Genomic DNA, 26397 nt, shown 5'->3' on the forward strand with positions numbered 1-26397 from the left:
ATTTTAAAGCTAGAAGAATCCCTTTGTACTGTATTCTTTTTCTTATATTTTTCATCAATAATAAATTCAGGAAATAGTTCCTGAATGCCTACTATGTACAAGACATTTGAACTAAGAGGCTTATAAATATGGTCATTCTTTCTTGGAAATGTAATAATGTATATGAACATGGTTTCCTTTGTATTTATATTTGTAGGTCACGAAAAAGACATTTCTCACTTACATTTGTACAGAAAAGTAGATAAATCCTTACTACTTAAGTAAAATTAAGGTATATGTAATAGTTTTATAAATTAATCATGTTCATAAATATTGATGATACTGAGAAAGAAATTATTTCAAGGTTTTAGAGCAGGGGTTTTTTTCCTTTCTCTGCAAAGAGCTAGATAGTAAATATTTTAGGCTTTGCTCACCATACAATTGCTGTAGCAAGTACTCAACTCTGGCCCCTCAACTTTGCTTTGTAAGTACATAACTAGCTTTAGACAATACGTAAACGAATGGGCTTGGCTGTGTTCCAATAAACTTGATTTGCAAAAACAGGTGGCAGGCTGGATTTAATTCATGGGTCATGGTTTGCCAACCCATGCTCTAAAGAGTTGCTACTGAATGAGTTCAGAATATGCCACCCCAACGCCATTTTGGCATACTGATTATTTTGAACTAAAGGCATTTGAGAAACAGCAGATATAGGAAGAGCTCTCTGACCTCTGCCTTTTTTTACCTAAAAGCAAATCATAAAATTTCCTATGAGACAGGTGCCCTCCCTGGACCAGGAAGAGAACATTCTTATCACCAGAGACTGGGATGCAACACCAAAATGAACCTGTACAAACTAACCTACTAAAATAACCCTCATTTTCCATTAGTTTCCCCCCTATATTTTCTAGTCATTTTTCCACAGTTTACTGCCCCTAGCCGAAGCCCTTTTATCTTGTCATTTCTCCACAAACTTACTGTTTCTTTATTATAGTATATAAGCTCTCAGTCCTAACCACTCCTTCGGGTCTTCATTTGCCTTATGAAGACTCCCATGTGCACATAAAAATATTAACGTGTGTTTTTCTCCTATTAATCTGTCTTATGCCATTTTAATTCTCAGGCCCAGCCACAAAACCCAAGAGAATAGAAGGAAGATTTTCCTCCCCTAACTGTATAGTGATTTTCAGTCTGTTTTTATATTATTTATACTGACAAAAAATATAAGAATAAAGCATGTACTCAAAAGATAAAATGTTTTAAATCTCTACTACCTTCACAGCACATAGTTTGCTGAAGATAATCACAAGTTCTACAGTAAAGAAACACATATAATTTTTGCTGAAGACATTTTACTTATACTATAAAACCCTTTCTTACCTATTATCTATTAACATCCTGCAGAACTAGTACTTCAGAAACATACTATGGAAATCTCAGAGTTAAGCAATGTAAATCCCATGGCTACAAATATAAATATGAATTTAAATGGTATAGTAGAAATATAATATATACAAGAAGTTGGGTATTTTGTACATAGATTCCTTTTATGAGCTTGTTTGCTTGTCATTTGTATCTTCAACATAAACAGAATGAAACAGGTGCACACTACAAAATTTTCTGATTATTTACTCATATGTATACCAACTAGTTATGTTCTTGTTAAATAAAATTGTCTCCACGTATACCCAGTTTTACCAATCAGTTACATGAATCAATGGTTGACTCATTCAAACTTAATGGATATAGGAAAAGGTGTTAAACGTTGACCTATTCTTTCCTTCCATTAGTCAATAACTAATTGATTCCTGTTATTTCCTTATTTTAACTCATTCTCTGCCCCAATAACAAAACTGTGCTTTTACATACATTCTCCTAAATATGGAGGGGGCGGGTGATGGAAAGAGAAGAGGAAGAAGAGGAAGAGAGTCAACATTTGTCAAGAACCAACATTTATTGAGTATCGAGAATGTGCCTGGTGTTCTATATACATTATCTTGTAACACTTCATTGAAGGTATTAACCCCGTTTTATATATGAAAAACTAGACTAAAAGAAGTAAATTGCCCGAGGTAACAAAATTGTTAATTTCTTCGAACCTAGTCCTGACTCATTCCAAAGACCATGTTCTTTCCACTATACCATAATGTCTTCCTTAAGACAGAACCTTAGAAAGCTGAGGAGAAAAGTAATAACCTTTCAAATTTCTAATGACAGTGAGATGGAACCAGGATTAGACTTGTCTTATGTAGCCCTTAGTGCTAGAACTAAAATGAAAAAGTGGAAAGTACGAGAGATTGTCTTCAATATGATATAAGAAAATTGTCCAAAGAGCAGTTCAAGGAAATACCGAGTTGCTCTGAGGGGTATGAGAGGACATGTCCATCACTTAGACTTCTCTTAAACTCTCCTTCACAGGACAACCTTTTGGTGGGATGACATCTAAGAAACGCAAGAATTGGATGGATTTTTAAAGTCTAGAAGATCCAAAATTAAGGTAATATGATTCTAGGAAAGCAGTGAGAAATCAGTATACACTTAACATTATTTTATCATTTCAAACCATTAGGAAAATTTTCTCACTCTGATATGAAAAATGTCAACTACTTAATCCTCACAACTTACTCCACCTGAAAATCCAAAAAGTACAGTTAAATTGCATTTCATGCTATACCAAAAAAACTCTAAAAAACAAAAACCCCACTACTATCCAACAATCAATATTGCTGTCTCCAGTTATACAACTATTTCTAAATGGGTAAATAGTTAAGAAAAACATTAAAAATTACTATTATAGAATGAACTTTTGTTACTTTCCTGTTTAAAAAAATTTAAATTCTAACTCCTTGTTTTTAAGCAGAATTTTTGTAACTTCATTACTGTGGGTCTCCCAAGAGAATCATCACAATGTTTTTAAGAGTTAAAAGTCTGAAGATTGTCATCTTCTCGTTTGCAATATATAGTCTGAAGAACAAATGAGGAAGCCTCCCCTCTGGGCTTAACTGAAGCCATTCTTCAGAGACACAAGTTAATTTCAGTCCAATTAATTTTTTTGAAAACCACTGCTTGTATCTAAAAAGATAATAAACTAAATTTCTTTTGAAATAAATTATCTCACATTTGACAACGTATTTTAACAAAAGTAATCATTTTTAGTGATGACAGTCATTTAAAAATGTTAAACATATTTGCACAACAAAAACAAATCTTATATAAATATTTTTCCCATACTCTACTTGAAATTATCTTTCCGATGGAAAAGGCCCTCTACGTGGTTTAATCAATGACAACGCTCTGCTACAGCCCTTTTCTGCGTCTATACTAGTTGAAGACAGCAGGCTACGGTTTACAGTCTATTACAATTACTATTTTATTTTTGACAGAAACAGCCAAATGAGATGTGCTAGGAAAGAAATAAAATAATAAGTCTGAAAACTCTTTAAAAGTACTTGTTAAAAATGTCAGGTAAATCTACTCTATTGCAAACTTGAACAATTTTAGGTATAGTAGATACAGCTATTCAGCAGGAAGAAAACTAATTAGTGCTAACATTTCCATTTATAATTATTACACCTCTCTAGCAAGGTTATAGATTTAATAATACTACCTAAAAGTAAGCATGTTTATTCCACAAGATTAAGATGTCTACTGGGGGGCCGGCCCGGTGGCTCAGGCGGTTAGAGCTCCATGCTCCTAACTCGGAAGGCTGCTGGTTGGATTCCCACACGGGCCAGTGGGCTCTCAACCACAAGGTTGCCAGTTCAACTCCTCGACTCCCGCAAGGGATGGTGGGCTGTGCCCCCTGCAACTAGCAACGGCAACTGGCCCTGGAGCTGATCTGCACCCTCCACAACTAAGACTGAAAGAACAACAACTTGAAGCTGAACAGAACCCTCCACAACTAAGATTGAAAGGACAACAACTTGACTTGGAGAAAAGTCCTGGAAGTGCACACTGTTCCCCAATAAAGTCCTGTTCCCCTTCCAAAAAAAAAAAAAAATGTCTACTGGCATATTTTAAACTAGGAATCTCTTAATTGATGAAAATTAGGTAACATGGATATTATTCTGTTTTCACAAGGTATTAATATTAATAACCTTGGAGATAGAAATGGTAAATCAAAAAGATAAACAAACAAAATCAAACAATTAAGTACCTTGATGAGACTCTGATAACTATATCTGAATGTAGATCAAAGTAAAAATAATCTTTGAAAGACATCTGTGCTTATCTAAAAGTTATTAGAAGTTATAAGTGAAATACTGCACTAATTACCCACCAAACATGACTGGTACAATAAAATGAAAGTTAACCCTGAATGTTAAGAATATAACTAAAGATACTGATTCCTTTATCATAAAATATGACTTTTCTAACATGTATATATCAGTTTAGAGTGAATGATAATTTCAACTCTTATCTGGAAGCACATTAAGGTGATTTCAGGTCAATTTAGATGACAAATTAACTCCTAGTTACACTATTTAGATCTGTTGTTAGTATCTAACTACTGCCAAATATATAGCATGAAGCTGAAATATTTTAATATGTCTATATCTAAACAGCCAGTCCTGGATCTGTATGAGAAGAGATCCTTTCGGCTTTTATTTTCTTTTTTTCCCCCCATGATACTTCTAATACTGCTTTTGGTGAATCCCAGGGCTTAACTGCTGTCAAGTTTATTAGGATAGTCATGTAACAATGACAGCCAACTGATAAAAGCAACACTGTATTGCCCTCATTTTTTTTCTTTAAAATGGAAACTTATCTTACTGCACTGTAAATTAAAACCTTCCTACTAGAAGCACAGAATGCATTGGGCATGCGTGATCTGGTTCGCTTTTCTTCCCTGTATAATGTACTTTTTCTTCCTTTTACAGATTCTGATCTTAAAAGTAGGTACAAATATATAGCTAGGGAACCGGCCAAGGAGCACATCACTTCCATTTCCAGGATCTGGAAAAGAGGTCATTTCTTCACTTCCAGTATTGCTTGCGTCAACTCCCAGAAAGTCAACATTTATTTAAACATCAAAATAATCCTCCATCAAAGCACACTTATGTTCCTAATATTATGGTCTACACTTAACCCTTAAAGCAAATATAGTTAGAAAATCTAAGAATACATCAGAAGCTGTTATACATGTTGGTATAATGGAATACAGAAAATAAAAACATCCTTTATATTTTGCACATTTACAAAATTACAATGAATTTTAAAAGACCAAAACTCAACTGCCATTATGAGTATATCATGGTATCTGTCAATAAAATGAAAATCCATTATAAAATATATTTTAACAAGTGTTTACTATTTATACAAAATATATTAAAATAAAAAGAAAAAATTTATAATGCATATTCTATAAAGAAGTACCAAAAACTTTTCTGGAAGCCTGTTGTCTTAGTAACTAAGATGATGAAGCTTTAATAGAAAGGGAGTAAAGTTAATTACTACCAAGATCTTAATATTCAAAGTAACACAAAGGGTCAAATGTCTAATATTCATTAGGGACATTCGCTTTCTAAATGTGATGAACTCTAAATTACTTTGACTTGTGAAAGAAATGTGTATTTGTCTAGTTGCTTTTAATTACTGATTGTTTATTTTGGTCATGTGTAGTTAATTCTCAAGTATTCAAGGTCCATTCATACAAGTTAGAGATCATCAGGGCTCTTTGACACTCATTTATCTTACAACTTTGAACAAATCACTATCTATTAGGCTGCCCTCAGTAGTAGAGAGCAGATTAAGAATTAGTACAGGCAAACAGTGAATGAGTTATATTCCAAATGCGCTATTTATCATCAGTTTTATGGAAATCAGAAAAGATGCTTTTGAAATCATGTTACAAATGGTTGCCAGATTATCAGAATCATTCACAAAAGCCTATTAAATCCTTAATGTTGATGAACTATCTGAACTAAGTATCGATCTTCAGATTAGGAGACCACATAGAGGAAACTTTTCTCTTGATTCAAGTGAGTCAACTATTGGTAAAATTTTAAATAAGTAAAGCCAACCTTTAGCACCCTGTCCTATCACTTTTCTGCCCCTATCTCTTCAGATCTCTACATTGTCTTAATCCCTCATTGGAGAGCCAAGGATAATTGGGATGGAAAAGGAAATCAGAAATAGAACTGTAAAAAGGGTGACTAACTTTAAGCCAGTCTCTAAATAAATGGATACTCATGTGCTGAATATTGAACTAACTCTGTTGATATTTAGTTCTAAAATATGGTTGCAATTAACCATAACACGTATTGTATCTGTTGATATCATATTCATCTAATTTCCTGGGGCAAGTTCCCTCATAAGAACTTTACAATGTTCATAGGAAGAACTACAGCATAGCAGTTAAGAGGCAGGGCTTTGAAATTAGACCTAGGCTTTGCCACTTAAAAGATGGAAGATCCTAGGCAATTCTGAACCTCAGTTTATCCAGGCATAAAATGGGAGTGATAACTTTTTCAATGGTACTAATTATTTTCTGATAATGATTATGATTAACTGTGAAATATGAAAGGACAAATGTGAGAAACATTTAAGGGCTAGAATAAAACAATTTAAAAACCAATTATATATGAATATTTTGAGAAGGGGAGGAAGGGATGAAGAGAGGGAAGGAGAGAAGGAGTGAGGGAGGAATAAAAAGGAGAGAGGAGAGAGAGAAAAAGAAAAAAAAGTCCAAGAATCTGAACCAATATTATTGAGGGAATAGTAGCCCTCAGCTATAAAACATAATAGAAGGACCATTTAGAAAAGGGGTGAATTCTGCTTTAGATGATGTGTTGGAGATCAGAGGTGGAGCTGTTTTACAGGCAATAAAATACTGTTATTCAACTCAGTAAGAAGATGAGAATACTTGGGGGTCACTGGCATATGTGACATTTGAAAACCATTATGCAGATTCAACAATAGGGAATGCACGTTCAATAGGACTTTGTAAAAGAGACAGAATCCTAAACATAGATCTAGGAAGAGATCAGCAAAAGATTTTCAAAGGAAGTGATCAGAGAAATAGGAGGAAAACAGTATATGGTGATAGTCCATGAGCAAAGAAAAATAGGTTTCCGAGAGATGAATTAACAGAGCTCAGCACCACAAAGAAGTCAAAGATTAGGATGTTGTAAAAATTGAAAAATTTTAGTAAACTTTGCAAAACAGTTACAGAGCAACTGCTGGAATACAAACTAGAATAAGGTAGATTGGGGGGGAGTGAGAGTGAAGAAATGAAGAGAGCTAGTTTACTTTTTTTTATTGTGGTAAAAATATACATAAAATAAAATTTACCATATTAATCATTTTTACGTATACAGTTCAGTGGCATTAAGTACATTCACAGTGTTGTGCATCCACCACCACCACCCATCTCCAGAAATTTTTCATCTTCCCAAACTGAAATTCTGTCCCCATTAAACAGTAACTCCGTAGGCCTTTCTCACCCAATTCTTCAGTCACCATTCTATTGCCGCCTATGAATTAGACCATCTAGGTGGAATCATACAATATTTGTACTTTTGTGTCTGGCTTATTTCACTTAGCATAGCATCTTTAAGGTTCCAGCACACGTCAGGATTGCCTTTTTAAAGCTGAATAACATTCCCTTGAATGCATATGCCACATTTTGTTTATCCATTTATTCATTGATGGACATTTGCGTTGTTTCTACCATTTGGCTATTGTGAATAATACTGCAGTGAACACTGGGGTAGAAATATCTGTTCGAATACCTGCTTTTCATTATTTGGGTATGTACTCAGAAGTGGAATTGCTGGATCCTATAGTAATTCTGTTCTAATTTTCTGAGGAACCACCATGCTGTCTTCCACAGTGACTGTGGGATTTTACATTTCTACTAGCAGTGCACAAGGGTTCCAATTTCTTCACATCCTCATTATTTTGTTTCTTTGTTTTTTAATAACAGCCATCCCAATGGATGTGAAGAGGTATTTCATTGTGGTTCTGATTTGCATTTCCCTAGTGATGAGTGATGTTGAGCATCTTTTCATGTGTGTATCGGCCATCTGTATCTCTTCTTTGGAGAAATGTCTACTTGAATCCTTTGCTCGTGTTTTAATTGGGTTGTTTTTCTGGTGTTGAGCCGGTTTATTTTTAAAACATCAACAAGAGAGAAAGGATGAAAGAGTGAAGCTAGAAGGGAAAACAAGATTGAGGAAGACTTTTTTTAAGGACAAAAACACCTAAGTCAGCAGTGGAGAGTGTCAAGATGACAGAAAAGCAATGTTCCTGACTATGTAAGTAAGGTTATCTCTGATACAATTCACACACTTCTTCCTTTGAGATGGACAGAAAAGATAAAAACTCAGAAAGATCCAAATTAGTTTAAAGGTACACAGAAGGTGTACTGAAGGTGTTTTTGCTTAATGACCTCAGTTTTCCACATAAGTCTTTCTATCCTAATCAACTTCCTGCTTCTGAATAAAATCCTAGAGGTAGAATTATTATTATTTATGAATACACACACACTAACAATCCACTCTTAAGAATGGTTGTTTAACGTGCATTCCCATTAGCAATTTCGGAGCGTGCCCATCTCACTGACTCTTCACCAACATCAACTGTTCTCATTTTTAAAATCTTTACAAATTTGGTGAAAACTAGTATGTGTTTATTTTTATTTTGGAATACTTAATGACTACTGAGGCTCACATTTTTCATTTCTAATATAGAAATTTAATGTCAGAAACTATGATGACAAATTTATAGATGAACAAAATTTTTCAAACTTACATGAAGTTGATGCAATATCAGCACTGAAATATTGATCACTATTTTCAAACAGCTTTTCAGTTATATTTATTCCCTAAAAAGTGGCATTTTTGTAAGGAACTGTCATAATTTATAATATGAAAGCTGAGGTTAATTTATATAAATTTAAAATCAGATCTCAGTTAATAGTAAAAGAATAGAACATGGCTTTTAAGTAGTTTAATTTTCATTACTTGCATTATAATTGGAATGAAAATAAATGAACAGTAATATTATTTTTCACTAGACTTCAGTTTTAAAGATACTATGATTACGAAAAGAGCTGTAAGATTTTAAAGCAATCTTAGTCCCTAGGCAGGAGAGTGATATGGATTCAGCAACCTTTTGATGAGTTTCCAGATATTGGTAATTCAATAGGCACATTTTTAAAAAGAAGGTGTCAGAGATTTTCTACTTGATAGACATTTCAGACAACCTTTAACTATAACGAGGTAGGCATTGCTGGGATAGAAAAACATTAAAATGCCAAAATAGCTACAGTGAAACATGATGAAGAGTTATAAACAAGGACAGAACTGAAAAAGTATCCAAATCCATGTCAAATAATGACAGAGCTAGAACTGCAGCGTCCAAGATAACATCTCAGAATATAGAAAAGTGAGAAGAGATTCTCAATTATGATAGTTCAACTTGAGATTTTTCGACTTTATGATGGGTGCAAAAGTGACACGCATTCAGTAAAAACTGTATTTCAAATTTTGAATTTTGATCTTTTCCCAGGGTACTGATATGTGGTGTGATACTCTTGGGATGCTGGGCAGCAGCAGCAAAATGATTTTGCTTAAACGTAGGCTTATGTAAGTGTTCCGAGCACGTTTACGATAGGCTAGGCTAAGCTATGTTTCCCAGGTTAGGTGTATGAAATGCATTTTTGACTTACAATGGATTTATCAGGACCTAACCCCACTGTAAGTCTAGGAACATCTGTATACTTAGTTTCAAATGTCACAATTATAATATTAAGAGACTGGACTATACAAATAAAGGGTCTGTGGGCACACACTGTAAGCAATTACCTGCAGTGGTCCTCAACATGAGGCCCTCCAGGGGAAGGGAGGAGTCCAGAAAAGGCGAGGGCATCATTTGGTAACACCAGTGATGCCAAACATCCTGTGAGGCACAGACCAGTCTTGCACAATGAAAGAACTGTCCCATTCAAATGTGACGAGTGCCCCCAAAGAAAACTATGTGGCCTGGTTATACTGGAAAACAATTATCTCTTGGATTAAAAAAAAAAAAAGCATAGATGAAACTACGTTTTGCAAGATAATCTTCTATGTTTTAAATCAGTGCCTGATGGGACACCCTCTAGTACTTTTCTCCAGTAAATTAAATCTTGAATGGATACATAGCTCTAAAGTAATCTTGTCAGCAGCTTGTCTGAATGAAAGAGAACAGTAAGGTTACACTGTACCATCATCATGTATACTGTGCAGGGATGCATTCAGAAAAAGAGATCTTGCAATCTACTAATCTTATAAAAATACAAAAGGATTCACGAGAAGCCTTATAATTGAAATAGGGGATCCAGAGAAAGGCTGGAATATGGATAAGAACACAATGGGAAAAAAAAGTGGATAACATATTTCTATCAAGGAAAGTAGTGCCTGATATATGACACTTGAGTAAGTTGAAGATTTTTAAAGCAAACATGGGTTTGTACTTTCTTACCCTGGTTTTATTGAGATATTACTGAACAGTCTTTGCTCTTTAAGCTTCTACGTAGCTGTCCCTCCAAGACTGCTCTCCACCATCAATCTGGGAATTTCACTAGCATCTCACCTTGATGAATCAATCTCTTGTGCCTGGAAAATATGCTTTCAGGTTTCTTGGTTTATTCTTTCATTCAATAAATCATACCTCTAGAAACTTCTTGAGAAAGAATGATAGGGAAAAAATATTTACTAAGGCTTTGTATATCTCTCCTGTATCATGATATTTGAAGGATAATTTAGCAATGAATAGAATCTTAAACTGAAAATTATTTTCTCACATAATTTTAAAGACATCACTTCACTGCTTAAGTGCTGCTATTGAGAAGTGTGATGACATTCTGATTCTTGTTCTTTTGATGGTGGCTTTTTTTTCATTCTGGAATTTTTTGGGGTCTTCCTTTTTATTTTCTACTGTTCTAAAATTTCAAAATGACGTTTCTTGGTAAGGAATCTATTTGTTTCATAATATTGAGCACTTAGTAAACCACTGAGCTCTGGAAACTTGTTCTGGTGTTATTTAATATATCCTCCCCTTCTTTTTTTTTTTTCTGTCCTCTTTTTCTAGTACTTTTATTAGTCAGATGTTGGACCTCATCAGTTATTGCCTAAAACTGTGAAGGGTCTGAAATTTCACGCTGCTTCCAAGGTAAGAAGTTGACCTGGAACAGTTTCATAGTTACTGTCAGAAGATAGGAGACTCCTGGGTCAGAGACAAAGAACTTTATTACTCATGGCAGCATGTGCTTCATGTCAGATCTCCTTGCCCCCCAAGTACCACAAGGACAATACAGTGGCAGACCTAGGTAGCTGTATGCACAGACTAGGTTTATGTAACAGACGGGAATCCTCAGATTAGGAAATCCCAAATCTTTTATAAGAGGCTGCAACAAATCTGTCCAATCTTTGCCTTGAAAGAAGACATTATCTTTATTACCCTGGACAACAAGCAAACCTGCCCTTTGTTTCTGAGGGAGTCACTACCTCTTCCTTCCAAGGCTGTTCACTATACAAACATCTTTGACAAAATAATCCAGAACAAAAGCCTGTCAGTGCCCCTGCTCATAAAATGCAACTTTAGAATTATGAGAGACTCTAGAACGGTCCACAAAGTCATTTCTCCAATTTTCCTTTTCTTTATCTTTTTGTCCCACCTTTTGAGAAATTTCCTCAACTTGGTTTTCAAAACTTTCTATTGAAATTTTTGTTTGTATTTTCTTAATTTTAATTCCCAAGAGCTCTTGTTTTCTAAATATTCCCTTTTTTGTATAGCATCCTGTTTCATAAATAAAATATTTTCTCATTTCTTCCTGAGGTGGTGACGGTTGTTGCTGTTGTTGTTGTTGGTGGTGGTGGTGGTGATGGTGGTGATGATGATGATGTTTTCTTCTGTTCCTGGCATTATCTGTATTTGCTAAGTTCCCTTTTCCCATTTGTTTATTTTGATCTTTGTCTTTCATAATGAAGACAATCTCTACAAGTCTGATTATCATTGGTTGTATCTCCACAGTTAACATTGAGGAAATAAAGCACCGATCATAAGATCTTTATGTATTAGTAGTACTTATCCATCAGTGGACTTCCCAGTGTGGTGAATAGACTGAGACTTGGCTCTTAACCTGGGATCCTGCAAATTTCAAAATGTGCATTATTTTGTCTATTAGGCTAATATCTTCAGGGAGGAATTCTCCAATCATCTGTCTGATAGTACATAAGCCTGAATAACAGGGGTCTGAGAATTAAACAGGAGGAGGCACTGGGAGTCCCTCTTTGCACATAACCTTTGAAATGCCTGGTGCCTCGTGCCTGCTTTCCCAGGGTTCCTCAGTAAAAACTGGCTCATTCTTACAGGACTCCCCCATGATGGAAGTCAGGGTTCAGCTTTTCCACTCTAAGTTGGTTACCATCGTTCAACTACTTTTCCTCTTCCAATTTTTGTTGCCTCTCATTTGCTATCCTCTCTTCTTCCATTTACTTTGACTTTTGGGGTTTATGTGTTGTTATATCTTTATTGTCCTTTAGTGGGGTTTTTCAGGAAAGAGAATATGTGCATTCAATCAGCCATGTTTAAATAGCTCATAAACGTATTTACAAATTTTGGTACAAATTACTGTATTGTCTTCAATTTGTACAATTTGCATTCCTCTCTAATAGTCTGGGTGCTCTGTCGTTACTGAGTATTACTACTTTTTATATCTTTGCTAATCTAAGAGATGTTTTCAACTGATACTTTATGTGGTTGAAATGAACAATTCTTAGATTTGTTAATGAATATTAACATGTTTTCATCAGTTTATTATCATTAGTTTTCATAAGTTTATTTTTATTTTAACTTTTAAGGCATCTCTGTATTCTTTGCTTCTTTCCATTGGAGTGTTAGGGGTTTTTTCCTTATCATTTTGTGAAAGCTCTTTTTATATAAAGATGTTAATTCTGTAAGGAAAATATTATTCCGCTTTGATATTGCCTTTTCATTTTGATGTACGTAAGTTTTACATTTTTTACAAAGTCAAATGTATCAGTTTTCTTTTGCAGTTTCTGCCACTATTTTCATGCTTAGAAAGTCCTTACACACAAATATTTACCAATATACTTTTCTGATTATTCTGATATTTTCCATTTTTTTGCACTGATCTATAATCCAATTAGAATTTACTTTCTCTATGTATTATAAAGCAACAATCTAGTCTTTCCCCCCCGAGTACTTAATCAATAGTCCTAGCATCATTTGTTGAATAATCCTTTAATTTCCCACTGATCTGTGAGGTGACCTTTATCATTTATATAATCCATATACATACTGGGGTTTCTAGGCTAGCTAAGTAATCTCGCTAATCTGCTCAGATCTCTTCTGCACATAAGACCTACATTTTTGTGTCAGTGCCATTTGGTATACCTAAACAGTACAGGCTAAAATATTTTAATATCTGTCAGAGCTTGACACAAAATTTAAAAATAAAAACAAAACACACATGCCTAGCTAGATGAGACCAAAGAAAAAGTGTTATGTTAATAACAGCTAAATTATACATATTCATTCATTACTGACCTATTCATTCTTCAGTACATTTCTAAAATATTTAACTTCGAAAGAAGATAACATCTCTATTTGATACAAGTCTTAATATATATTCTTATCTACATACAAATTTCTCTTTTTAGAAGACTTTTGTGTCTAATTATTTTTAAATCCCTAGTTGTCATTATATTATAATTTAATAAACTCTACATGGTGCTAATCAACCTTTTAAGTTTACAAATTACATTGAAATGAACCTACTGTCTTAAAAAAAGTTATCTGACCCACCTGCATGCAATTCTTTTACAAAAGAAAAAAAAAGCCAAGTTTCCATAAAAGTACTATAGTTAGTTACATATGTCAAATCTTAATCCTAAATTTAAGCTATTTTTAAAAAGTGGTTTAATTTTAAAATTAACACGAAGTAAATGTAAAATTACTTATAAGGAAAACTTATCCACTTCACTCCATACTGGTGACTCAGTAAGATACCTGCCTGTACCTGTACCTGAACCTGTCTTCCTAGTAGACAGATTAAAAGAAAAAATAACACCTTTAAAGAGAAATTACCAACATAAGCACGCTAGGTTAACCAAACTACTTTCTTTGTATATATTTTTCTATTTCTTCATTATATTCTAAATCCTAACAAACTCCACAAACCCTTAAAAGAATTAGCTGTACTTCATATTTAACAATGCCCCTCACATTAGTAATTGTATTTTATACTTTCCCATGATTTGTACTCTATTTTGTTGCAGGACCACTAGATTGCCGAAAATATCAATATAATGAATCCTATAATTTACGTACCTAATCAGAAATGTTTAATCAACATTATTATTGTTGGCTATGAAGGAAGCTAGGTATCATAAATAGGTTTGTCAACAAGCTCTTTGTGAACTTTAGCGATCTCTTAACTCTCTTCCCTTCTTAGTCAGTTTGTCAAAGACCTCTACCTTCAATAATCAATGATCCCTATACTTATCCACAATGTATCAGACACTGAACTTAATTCACTTTCCAATGAAAATACTAACAAATTCACCAACATTTGGGAAGAATTCACATAACTTTAGATTACAGGAATGAAACAGAAGGAAATAGGGGGAATGGGGCAAGAAAGAAAAGTGAGAAAGTCAGAAGACAGAAGAGGGAGAAAACAGAGACGGAATGACAACAAATGAGGAGCCAGTCTTTCCCATTACCCACTCTGTTCTCTGCCTCTAATGTTGCTCAAGCTGTGCATCATGTGGAGAGATGATATGTTAAGTATTAACAGGTGTGCTCTGTACACCAGCTAGTTCAGTAACTACCAGAAAAGGCAGATGCCTATCCAAAACCATACAATATAACAATGTATTTCAGTAGATAAACTCTTGAATCTCTGAGTGCTACGAAGCCACGTCAACTATCCCTTATTACCTAAGCTATGACTCCACCATCCTAGGAAGGAGTGGGAGAGAGAGAAAATCCTGGGTGTGAGTTACTTGATTAAATTTTCTACCATTTGGCAGAAACAGGAGAGGAAAAAAGTTAGTTGGCAAGAAAATAAATCCGATTGTATGAAAATATTGAAAAACACATATTTGTTCTACTGAATTGTGGTTTCTGAAAAATCATACACACTATATCAACTATGCTGAGGGCCATTCACATTGTTTCCAACTAGTTATGGCCACAAGTAAGGCTAATATACACAGAAATATCCTTGTATTGAGATTCTTATATGTAAGTACTTCTATTTATGTATTAGTACGTGCTAGAGGCCCATGAGTAGAACCACTGGGTTGAAATGTATGTATGTGTATGTGTATGTATGTATGTATGTATAATATGTATGTATGTGTGTGTGTGTGTGTCTATATATACATAAATTAAATATTGAAGAGATGTTGCAAGATGGCATTCTAAAAAGGTAAAAATAATTCAAATATCTACCAACCAGGTATACCAGTAACTTCTTCCTAACACCTTTACCAGAAATAGATTATTTTAATTTTTAAAATATCTTTATTGAGATATAATTCATATACCATAAAATTCACCCTTTAAAGTGTACAATTCAATGATTTCAGTATATTCATAGAACTATGCAATGATCACCACTATCTAAATTGAGAACATTTTTATTACTCCAAAAAAAGAAATGCAGTGCCCATTAGAAGTCAGTCCCATTGCCCCATTCATCTCAGTCCTAGGCAACCACTAATCTACTTTCTATCTCTATAGTTTTGTCTGTGTTGGACATTTCGTATAAATGTGGTCTTTCTTGACTGACTTCTTTTATTTAACATGCTGTTTTCAAGGTCATCCATGTTGTAGCATGTATCAGTGCTTCATTCCCTTTTATCACCAAATAATATTCCACTGGATGGATATACTATATATTATTTATCCATTCATGAGTTGATGCACACTTGGGTTGTTTCCAATTATTGGCTATTATGAATGCTGATATTATCATTCACATACAGGTTTTAGTGTGAATGCATGTTTTTATATACCTAGATAGAATCTATATGTTTAACCTTTTGAGGAATTGCCAAACTGTTTTCCAAAGTGGAGTTTTGATTTTTGCCAGTTTGATGGGTATAAAATAATCTCACTGAATTTGTAACATGCACTTCCTTACTGAGTTTGAGGCTCTTTTCTTTCATTTATTGACTTTTTCACTTTATTTATTTATTTTTTAAAGATTTTATTAGGGAAGGGGAACAGGACTTTATTGGCAAACAGTGCGTACTTCCAGGACTTTTTTCCAAGTCAAGTTGTTGTCCTTTCAATCTTAGTTGTGGGGGGCGCAGCTCAGCTCCAGGTCGAGTTGCTGTCGCTAGTTGTAGGGGGCACAGCCACTCGAGGAATCGAACTGGCAACCTTGTGGTTGAGAGGACATGCTCCAACCAACTGAGCCATTTGGGAACTCAGCGGCAGCTCAGCTCAAGGTGCCGTGTTCAATCTTAGTTGCAGGGGGCATCTGCCCATCATCCCTTACAGGACTCGAGGAATTGAACTGGCAACCTTGTGGTTAAGAGCCCACTGGCCCATGTGGGAATCGAACAGGCAGCCTTCGGAGTTAGGAGCATGGAGCTCTAACCGCCTGAGCCACGGGGCCAGCCCCTCATTTATTGACTATTTACATTTGTTTTTTTACTAAACTGCTTTTCATCTCTTTTGTCTTTTTTTCCACTTGGTTGTTTTGTTTGCCTTTTATAAACTTCCAAGAGTTCTCTGTGTATTTTGATATTAACCAATTTACTGTCGTTTTCTTTGTAAATATTTTATCTTTATTCTAACATTAGTCTTTTATTATTGTATCTTGTGTCATATAAAATATTACATTTTTATGGAGCTAAACATATCTTATTGGTTTTTGTGTTCATTAAGTTCTTCCCTACTTCCAAATTATAAATGCAGTTGCCTAAATTTTCTTCTAAAATTTTTATTTACTTATTTTACTTTAAGTCTTTAATCTATAAAAAAGTTACTTCATATATAGTATGAAATGGGAGTTTAACCCTTTTCCTACTGAAATATCTTCTAAATCAGATTTTAATCAAATTTGATCATATTTGATCAAATATAACAATTGATCATATTTGACCAAATACAATATTTTTTTTTTCTGGATTCTCTATTCTAATGTATTGTTAGCCACAGGTCAGGACTATTTGTTGCTTTTGAAATCAATTTAGTAGGATTTTAAAAAATATAAAGTAGAAAAAAATATATCAGTGTGTAAATGCAATGAGGATAAATATATCATGAAACTTTTATTTCTGTTTTCAACACATACATCATGCATCATTACATATGTAAAATGAATTTCTCATTGTGAATTATAATAAGTGAAATTTGAAATCCACTCTTCCATTGTGATCCATTAATCCACTGGTCTATTCCTTTGCCCATATTTACTAAATACCATATTTACTAATTATTACAGCTGTGTTCTGATATCTGGTCAGGCAAGTGAATCTGTCTTTTACATACTTTCTTTGGCTATTATTGTATATTTGGATATGTGGTCATTTTCCCCATTATTAAAAAACAACAACAACGAAAAACCCTGCTTCCATTCTAATTAGAATTGCTAATTTAGGAAAATGTATATTTTCATGATATTAAATTCCCCGCCCATTGAATATTTGGTATGTCTTTCTGTTTATGAAACATGGTATGTTCCCATGATTCTTATTATATAGGTCCTATGGGCTATCTGTTAAATTTACTCCTAAGTATTTTTTAGTTCTTTTCACTGTTTGAAAGAAAAATTTTCCCATTTCCATTCTGTATGCTTATTGCAAATACAGAGAAGTTACCAGTTTTACTTATCTTATATCTGGCTATCTCACCAGAGATAATTCTAGAAGTATTCTATTATTATTAATAATGTAATTTATTAATTCTACTATTTGCAACTTGAGTCTCTTGGATTTCCTAGACGTACCATCATATTCGCTAGGACCCCTAAAAAATGGTAAATAATTTGGCAATATAAAATGGCAATACTGAGAATCTTGCCTAGCTTCTGATTATAAAATGCAGCATAACACACATAAATTAATCACTCAAATGACTAAGACCTACTTCTCGCTTCTATTTCTCAAGCAGCCCCTGTCCCTGCTCCTCCTCTCCTGCAGTTTCTAAACTTTGCTACCAGTAATACGCACTGGCTTCTGACATCTGGGTAGTAGGAAGAGAGGTACTCCTGGCTCTCTGTACCGTTAAAGATACACATCCAGCCATTCAGATATATGCATAGATGGCATAAGACAAGATGCTGAAAAGAGTATCAAGAAATCAAGAATATCCAGGTACACAATCAAATAGGAAATATAAGATGTGAATAAATAACATTATTTCAAATAGAAATGGTACATGTTCCAAAATAGTCATAGATAAAACATGATACAAGGTTAGAGGAAAAATAGTTACTCATAGTATAAAAATAGTTCTAAGTGGAGGTTAGATATGTACTACAATGATACTGTAATTTAGATATATTACAGATTAAAAAGCTTTTGTGGGATTGTCTGAACCTAATTATCACATGTATTATTCTTCTTTTAAGGAAAAAAAATTGCTTTCAAATAATCCACTTATAAGCTAACTTCTAGCAGAATAACTCATATTTCTCAACGACCACTGTAGACAGACAAAGTTGTGGCACTGTCAGTAAAGGGAAGTAACAAGAGGTACAGATAAGAGTCTGGCTTAACAATGACCTTCCTGATCACCCCTTGAGAACAGAATTAATGTTACTCAATAAAAAATTTTAAAATGCCTCTCCTGCAAATTTCTTAAAATTTTATAAATTCAGGTACTACAGAATGTTAACTATAATGGTCATAATTCAGTGTTTAAATTAATACAGATTCTTATACTGCCAAAAGTATCCTAATAAAAATTTTCACGAAGGTTAAAAATATTCATCTTTGAATTCATATAGTGTATAATAGCAAAATGCAGCTGTTACATAAACCGGAGTTTATTGGATCGTTCCTGCTATAAAAATATGACTGACATTTCATCTGCTCAACCATCTTAAAGGTTAATTCTGGTTTCCTGTTTCAGATTTTATTCTAGGTGAACTGTTCCGGGCAGATTCTCTTTACCTATGCTGAACAAACCACAAACTGTTTCATTGCTCACTCTTACTGTTAGGAACATATTGACTTGCTGCCTGCTCTGCTGTTTAATTCATTTATGCTGAGAGTCAGGCATGAATACAGAATTTTAAATGTGACATTTGCAGGCTATTAGGTCATTTAGGCTCTGATAACACAAGGGAATTCCTGACATATAAACTGGACCAGATTACCAAGCACAGATAAGCTTCCCAAAGGAGCAAATTTCTGACCTTTTTTTTTTTTTTTTTTTGTAATTTCTCATAGAATTTTAGTATTAAATTTTAATGTCAATGAAAAGATCTATGTAGCCAACATTTTAAAGTAATAGGCTGTTTCTTTTAATAAGCACAAACTGGCATTTATTCCAATCAACCTGTATCAGCTAAATAAAATTCTTTTGATTGACAAAGAGATATAGAAAGATTCATAACAATAACTATAATTCATTAAAATTCTGAGAAATTCTGACCTCTAAGAATTTTAGTATTTCCCATAATCTACAGATTCTGAAAAATCTGGTAGGTCTAAAGGCCATAATTCTTGTCAACAGATTTTTTAAAATTCTTTCATTTTGGCCTAGCAGGGCAGACTTTATACGCTGTCAAAATCACAGTATAAAATCGAAGTTTAAATACTTACCACACTGCCTTCTCTAAGATTATAGTTATGTACAATGAACGATAAGAGTCATTATAATTGGAAATGAAAAAACTGCCTACATGACATTTAGAATTACACTTTACAAGAGTTGATAATGGGGTGGGGTGGAAGAAGTAGGGAAAGGTTGTTTTCTCATTTTAGCTACTCAAAAAATTACACCAAATGATATTTTATCAGCTTTTTCCTTGTCACTAACAAGTACTATGTACAATGGTTCAAATGGAAGTTTTCTGAAATTAAGTCTTGTTGTTAAGTAACACACAGAAGATAATTCTGATTTTACCCTGGATTTAATATACGAGTAAGTCAGAATTCTACTACTACACAGCAAGTAGCCTTATAATATTGTGATTTGAATGAGACTTCCAACTGTAATAGGTGGAGTCCAAACAGGGATAAACGACCTGGAATGCCTTTCAGCTACAGCACATTGATTCTGAAAATTCTAACAACAGAAATTAGTTTACAGAGATTAAAAATCTTGTTTCTTTCAAAAGAATAAAATAGACAGCAAACCTGGTGTATTATCTGAGCTACAGGAAGTTGTTCAGCATATTTCAGGGGTTCTATTAGATCCTCATCCATCCGGTCTTCCTTATAGCTGGAAAAAAGGAATTAAAAAATACAAAGCTAAGGTAAATACTATTTTTAAGCATGGCAAATATTTAAATATGCCAAATATAAAATATACGAAAGTATGTATTTAATGTTCTTAAAATAATCAGTATTTATCAATAATCTATGAAAAAACACCTAATGATAATTTTTCAATGACATAACTATAAATGCATTCAGATTGCATTTAATTACTATGTATAAGATTAGCTAACATCACCTAGTATTCGCAGGTCCTGTCTTTCACTCTAAGGCTTAAAAATGTTTAAGAATACCCTGTTCATAGGGTGTGCTATTTATCATAGTATTTAAAGGTCTTCAAAGCCTGTGCTCCAAACACATTCAAGATTCGTCTCTAGCAATTCCTTCTCTATGCACCAGTCTGTTGTCCAGCCACCTCCAACTACTACTGGTCTTGCGCCAATGGGCCCTGCAACTCTGTAACTATGATTTGCTCCATTCTGTTTTCTGTTTGGACCAACCACCAATTCCCTGTTCACTCTTCTTTCAAGTATAACAATTTATTTAGACCCATCTAGGTACATTTTTTTGACTCCATGAAGACAAAAACCATGTCTTCTTCTTTGTGTATCCAATGTTTACCGTATAATAATGATTCAATAAACATTTGCTGAATGAATATATGAATAAAATAAACACAGCAATCATTTTCTCAGAGGTTATTTTATGTAGAACATACTTTCTTTAATATCTACATTTACAATGAGATGCAGAGTTGACATAACACATTCCTATTACAGTATAAAACAGTAATGTGCAGAACAGGAATAAAAATAAAATCTCCCCAAATGACGAGAACTACAAAAATGGTTTTTAAAAAATTATTGATCCTTTCTTTTCAAAATACCAAATAAACATTAGATCTCAAAAAAATAAGAACCAAATATATTGAAACTTCTTTATCTTTTTTCTCTGTAAATTACACAATTTATCAATTTAAAAATTAAATTTTAAAAATTAAAACCTTAAATTATCTTTACAAATAATTAAACAACACTAGTCTAAGTCTGTAGGGCTGAAGGAAAACAGATATACTGAATATCATCCGAATTTAAAGGTTTTGTGCTTCAAAGTACTCTATCAAGAAATTATGGAAATTCAGGCCTTTTATTTCTGAAAAGTTTTATTATTATAATTTGAAATATTTCTGTTCATATTCCATTTGTTTTTCTAGTTCAAGGTCTTGTATTGTCTCTATCATTTTTTCTCTGATCCTTTTCTCTTAATTTCAGTTTCATTTTCTTGACTCTTTTTCATTTCTATTCTTTCTCTTTTACTGAACTTTTGGTAATATCTATCTTCCCTTGGGTATCTTTCAACTTTTCATTTCTGAATGATTTTTGTCTTTTTCCATCAATTTCTTTCTAGAGTTCAGTCCGCTCCTGATTCATACATCTTCTTGTTTGTTTGTTCGTTTTAATTGTTTAGAGTGTCTGATCTATGGTGTTGTTTCATAATGTAATTGCTTGTTTAATATAGTTATTCATATTAGAGTGTTGTATTTCAGTTTTCCTGTTTTGTGGTTTTTCTTCTTTCTTTTTATTTTTCCTTTTAGTCTCTCTCCATCGTAATTTGTGTGGATGCTTCCTTCTTTTTCTGTTACAGATTTTTTTTTCCAGGATCAGCAACAGCAAGTTATCTTGTGATGGGGAAGAAGGGGAAAAAGTTGGCTTATTAGGTTTCTCAGCTCAAGAGCACCCTCCTCTGTGGCTACACTGGAGTGTAGTTTCTTTAATAAATGGTACTTTTTGTGGTAGCAGAATTTGACTTTTTTCCCCCCATTTATCTTATTTCCTTTGGACTCTTATCTTCAGCTCCTTCTTTCTTTCTGTTCACTACCAAGCCTCCAAGGAACAACCCCCTCCCCGCCTTGCAAGGTACCTTTCATGCTCTCAAAATTAGCACTTTCCCAAGATTGTCACCAAAGGTCACCTACAGTTTCTAAGCCCAATCTCTCAGATTCTCTCATGGCTCTGACCAAGTAGTCCATGCTTATAGTATAATTCAGAAACTGAGAAAGCTACAAAAACTAATTTCAATTTATATATAGCTGTCATCCTAAGGGAACCTGGAATATTCTGTAGTAAAATGGTAAAGTTCTCTTTCTTAAAGCCACTCATTATTGTTTCTTTCACATTTTGAGTCCCTAAAAGAAAAGACTTTGTGTATTACCTCTTTTCAAGATGCTTCACTAAGAAGATCTACTTAAATTATTTAATAAGGAAGTAATTTCTGCATGAGAAAAGATATGTATTCCTTTTTTTACTTTACTCTTTTTTAAAACTGTATTTTTGTAGAAAACAATAATAAATGAAATTAGTTTATACTATGAAAGGATTTTAGATCTAATGAAGTGATGCTACCATCTCAAATCAAAATGCAATTGAAATATTGTCCAAATCCTCTGCATAAATAAATAGAATACTGCTATCAAGATTCTGAATCCTATGAAGTTAGTCTTGATAAACCCTCATCTCTTTTGTTTTCTTTTACTTTCATAGATGTCCAGTGTCCTCAAAAAAAATCTTTTTTGTCTGTGCTATCTCAACACTCCTGAAATAACACTGTAAAATTACTTATTGTACCCATATATAAGGCTATCTCTGATTGAGAAACAGGTGAACTTTTATTCTACTGAGATTAGATTATTCATGTATAAAATGACGTAGCTTACTGTGTACAGAAGGCCAAAACATGTTTTCAAACACTAAAAATATACCCAACAAAAAGAACAGGAAACCAGAGACAGTGTGCTATGCCAAATACAAACTAAAAATTAAGAAGATCATTAAATAATTCAAGACACATCATCTAGGGTAATTGAAAGCCACTAAGAAAAAAATTCTCTAAACACATCAAAAACAAAAACAGTAAGTCCGTTTACTGCAACCTCTAAAACATGATAGCTCAAAAGAATTACTTGAAACCAAAAATACATAGAAAAATGAAGTTAATTTAATTCAATCTTGTTGGAAAAAAAGAAGGATGGAAAACTTTCCACTCCTAAACTACATTTTAAAAAATGCATAAGCATTCATATAAGTGACAACACATATTGTGCAAGCTATCCTTGACAAACCTGGAGCCCGGTGACATTCCTGAAAGTTTAAAGACACTCTAACGGATAAAAGAATTCAATTTTCTTGGTCAATAGAGGCAAACACAAAATTCTATTACAACTTCAAGAGGCACTGAAGATTATTTTTGTGCAGATAGTTATAGCAATGAGACGACAATCTAATGCATCATCTTCCTTGAGAGGAGACCCCCCTCCTAAACTCACAGCATAACCATTCTTCTAATTATGAAACTCAAAACTTGTGAGACAAGCTATTAAGACATAACCTTGGCTATTACCTACTTTGAAGAAGCACAAGGAAGATGATAAGCCAGGACAAAGAGACATAATTTGAGGTAGAGAACAGAAAGTTAACTCCCCAGAGAACGAAGGTTACATTAATTTATGGCCCAGCTGTTGAAATGCATCGTATTTATACTGTCAGATTTTAGCGTGGTATAAAAATGAACATACTAGTTTAAAAAGAATACCTCCCAAGCAACTCAGTAAAGCAGTTTTAACAAAATCCCAGAAAACCAAGCTCTAGTTCTCAATGAGGGACTTTAGAAGTAACCTCTTATCTGGTAGAAGTTGTAGGCAGGCTTTCCAGAAGTTCACAGTACCAGCTGACTTGTACACATAAGGAATTATCTTTGTAGAGTCCAAGGCAATTCTAAAATAACAGTGGTGGGAGGTGGTCAGAGAAAAACCTGTCAAAATTATTGAGCACTTATCCTGTCCGAGGCATTCTACTAGGCACACATAACTAGACTTATATGTGTATTGTTCCAGTCATTTCATTTTGCTTTCACATACACAGTAGCTACCTGAAAAATAGGTTGAATGCCCATAAATAGTGTCACAAATAAATTGTATCCTATGTATAATTTAGCCACTAACTTTTCTCATTTAATATTATGTTTTTGAGATCCAGGCATGTCAATATGATTATCAATTCTAGTTCAATACCTTAATAGTTTTATGTATATAATATGAAAATGTTCCATTTTATTTAGACCTTCCAATATTGATGGACATCTGCTTCCAATTATTTACTATTAGAAATAATGTTGCATTATATATCTTTCCAATCTACTTCATCTACATGTATACAACAGCGGCAAACTCAAGCCCATAGGCCAAATCTGGCCTGTCACCTCTTTCTGTAAATCGTATGAGCTACAACTGGTTTTCATATTTTTTTCTAATGGCTGAAAAAATTAGTCAAAAGGGGAATAATATTGCATGACCAATGAAAGTTATATAAAATTCAATGTTAGTGTCTGTAAATAAACTTGTATTTAACGCAGCAATTCATTTGTTAATGTATTGTCTATGACTGCTTTTGCACTAAGTATTTGCAACCAAGACCATTGACCTACAAAAGCTAAAATACTTACTATATGGCCTTTTACAGAAAAAGCTTGTCAACCCCTGAGCTAGAGTAATTATTTAGATGTGAACTTGCTGAATCATAACGTATGCACATTTTAACTATTGCTAGAAACTACCAAATTGCTATCCAAAGGGGCTGTATCAATTTACACTGCCACCAAAAATATGTTCCCATTTCTGTCCATCACCACCACTTAACTTTCTACAAGAAACAGGATCTCATTGTTTTCATTTCCATTTCCCTTTAAAAACATATTTATATTGGCACTGGACATGAGTGTTTCCTTTTTTCCTAACTATATTTCCTTTGATCACTTTTCTATTGCATTGCCTTTTTTTTTTTTAACCAATGTGCAGTTACTTATATAATCTTGACAGAAATTCTTTGACATACATGTGGCATATAATTTCACCCAGACTTTCTCTTAACTTCGTTTGCATTTTTTTTCTGCTATGTATGATATTTTAATATAGTTTCAGTAAACTTTTCCAATCTTTCATTTGCTATGTTTTGGATAGCATGACATCTTTTCTTACTCCTATTCCTCTATTCTTATTAAGTTTAATAATCATTAAATGATAGATTCTCTTAGATTTTTCTATTGCATTGTCTGTTAAAAAAAAAAAAACAGGGAAAGTTTGCCTCTTTCTGATTCTCATACCTCCTATTCCTTCCCTTGTCTTCTTGCATTAGTTGGGACTTTGATGAACAGATTGAATTAGAGCAAGCATCGTTATCTTTTTTGACTTTCATTGAGGTGCTTCTAAAGATTCACCCGAAAGTATAATATTTGCTACTGGCTTTAGATACGTGGCCTTGATTAAGTCAAGGCAGTTCCCTTTTATTTCTAGTTGGCTAAGCCCTGTTGCTTTTTTTCATCATTAATGATTGATGAATTTTAATTATTAAATGCTTTCTCTGCTTTATTGAAACAATTACAAAATATTTCTTATTTAGTGTAATGATATGATAAAATACATTAATATATTTTCTAATACTAAATCATTCCTGCAATTTTAAGAAACCTGCTCTTTGGTCTTGAAGTATTTTTATTTATACATTACTGGATTTGAATTTTATTTTAAGATTTGTGCATCTCTGAGTATAAGTGAGGTTGGCTCTGTAGTTTTTTCATACTCTCTTTGTGTAGTTTTGGTTTCAGAATTAACTAGATCTACAAAAAATGAGTTACGTAGCATGCTTTCTTTTTTAATTCTGTTCATCTATGTCAACCCCACAGGAGTTCAGTAAGCATCACAGGTAGAAAGCATCTAAGCCACTCTATGTTGGGAGAGCATACACATTTTTTTTTTAATTGAAAAAAATAGCAAGTATTTTTTTTACTTGACAGCTTACTATTTCTTTTCATTACTTTTCTCCTAAATTTCCTGTAAGTATTACTTTAGTCAACTCCTTTCTAGTGAAGATTTCTCATGTAAACAGCAAAGTTTGGGGTTTTGTTTTAATTTGGTATGACTACCTGAGACTTTCAAAAGGTATTTGGTCCAATT

At 33.4% G+C, this 26397-nt stretch overlaps 1 protein-coding gene across 1 annotated transcript in view; it reads right to left on the reverse strand.

The window, feature by feature from the left end:
• The window catches only part of PIGK (phosphatidylinositol glycan anchor biosynthesis class K), a 111149-nt gene that overhangs the window by 14981 nt on the left and 69771 nt on the right, over nt 1–26397 (reverse strand). The window contains exon 10 of the mRNA XM_074337057.1: nt 20313–20397. Coding sequence (XP_074193158.1) covers nt 20313–20397 — 85 coding nt within the window. The remainder of the gene's footprint in view (nt 1–20312; nt 20398–26397) is intronic.

The sequence above is a fragment of the Rhinolophus sinicus genome, linkage group LG06, assembly GCF_036562045.2.
Source record: "Rhinolophus sinicus isolate RSC01 linkage group LG06, ASM3656204v1, whole genome shotgun sequence".
In the NCBI taxonomy this organism is placed as follows: Eukaryota; Metazoa; Chordata; class Mammalia; order Chiroptera; family Rhinolophidae; genus Rhinolophus; species Rhinolophus sinicus.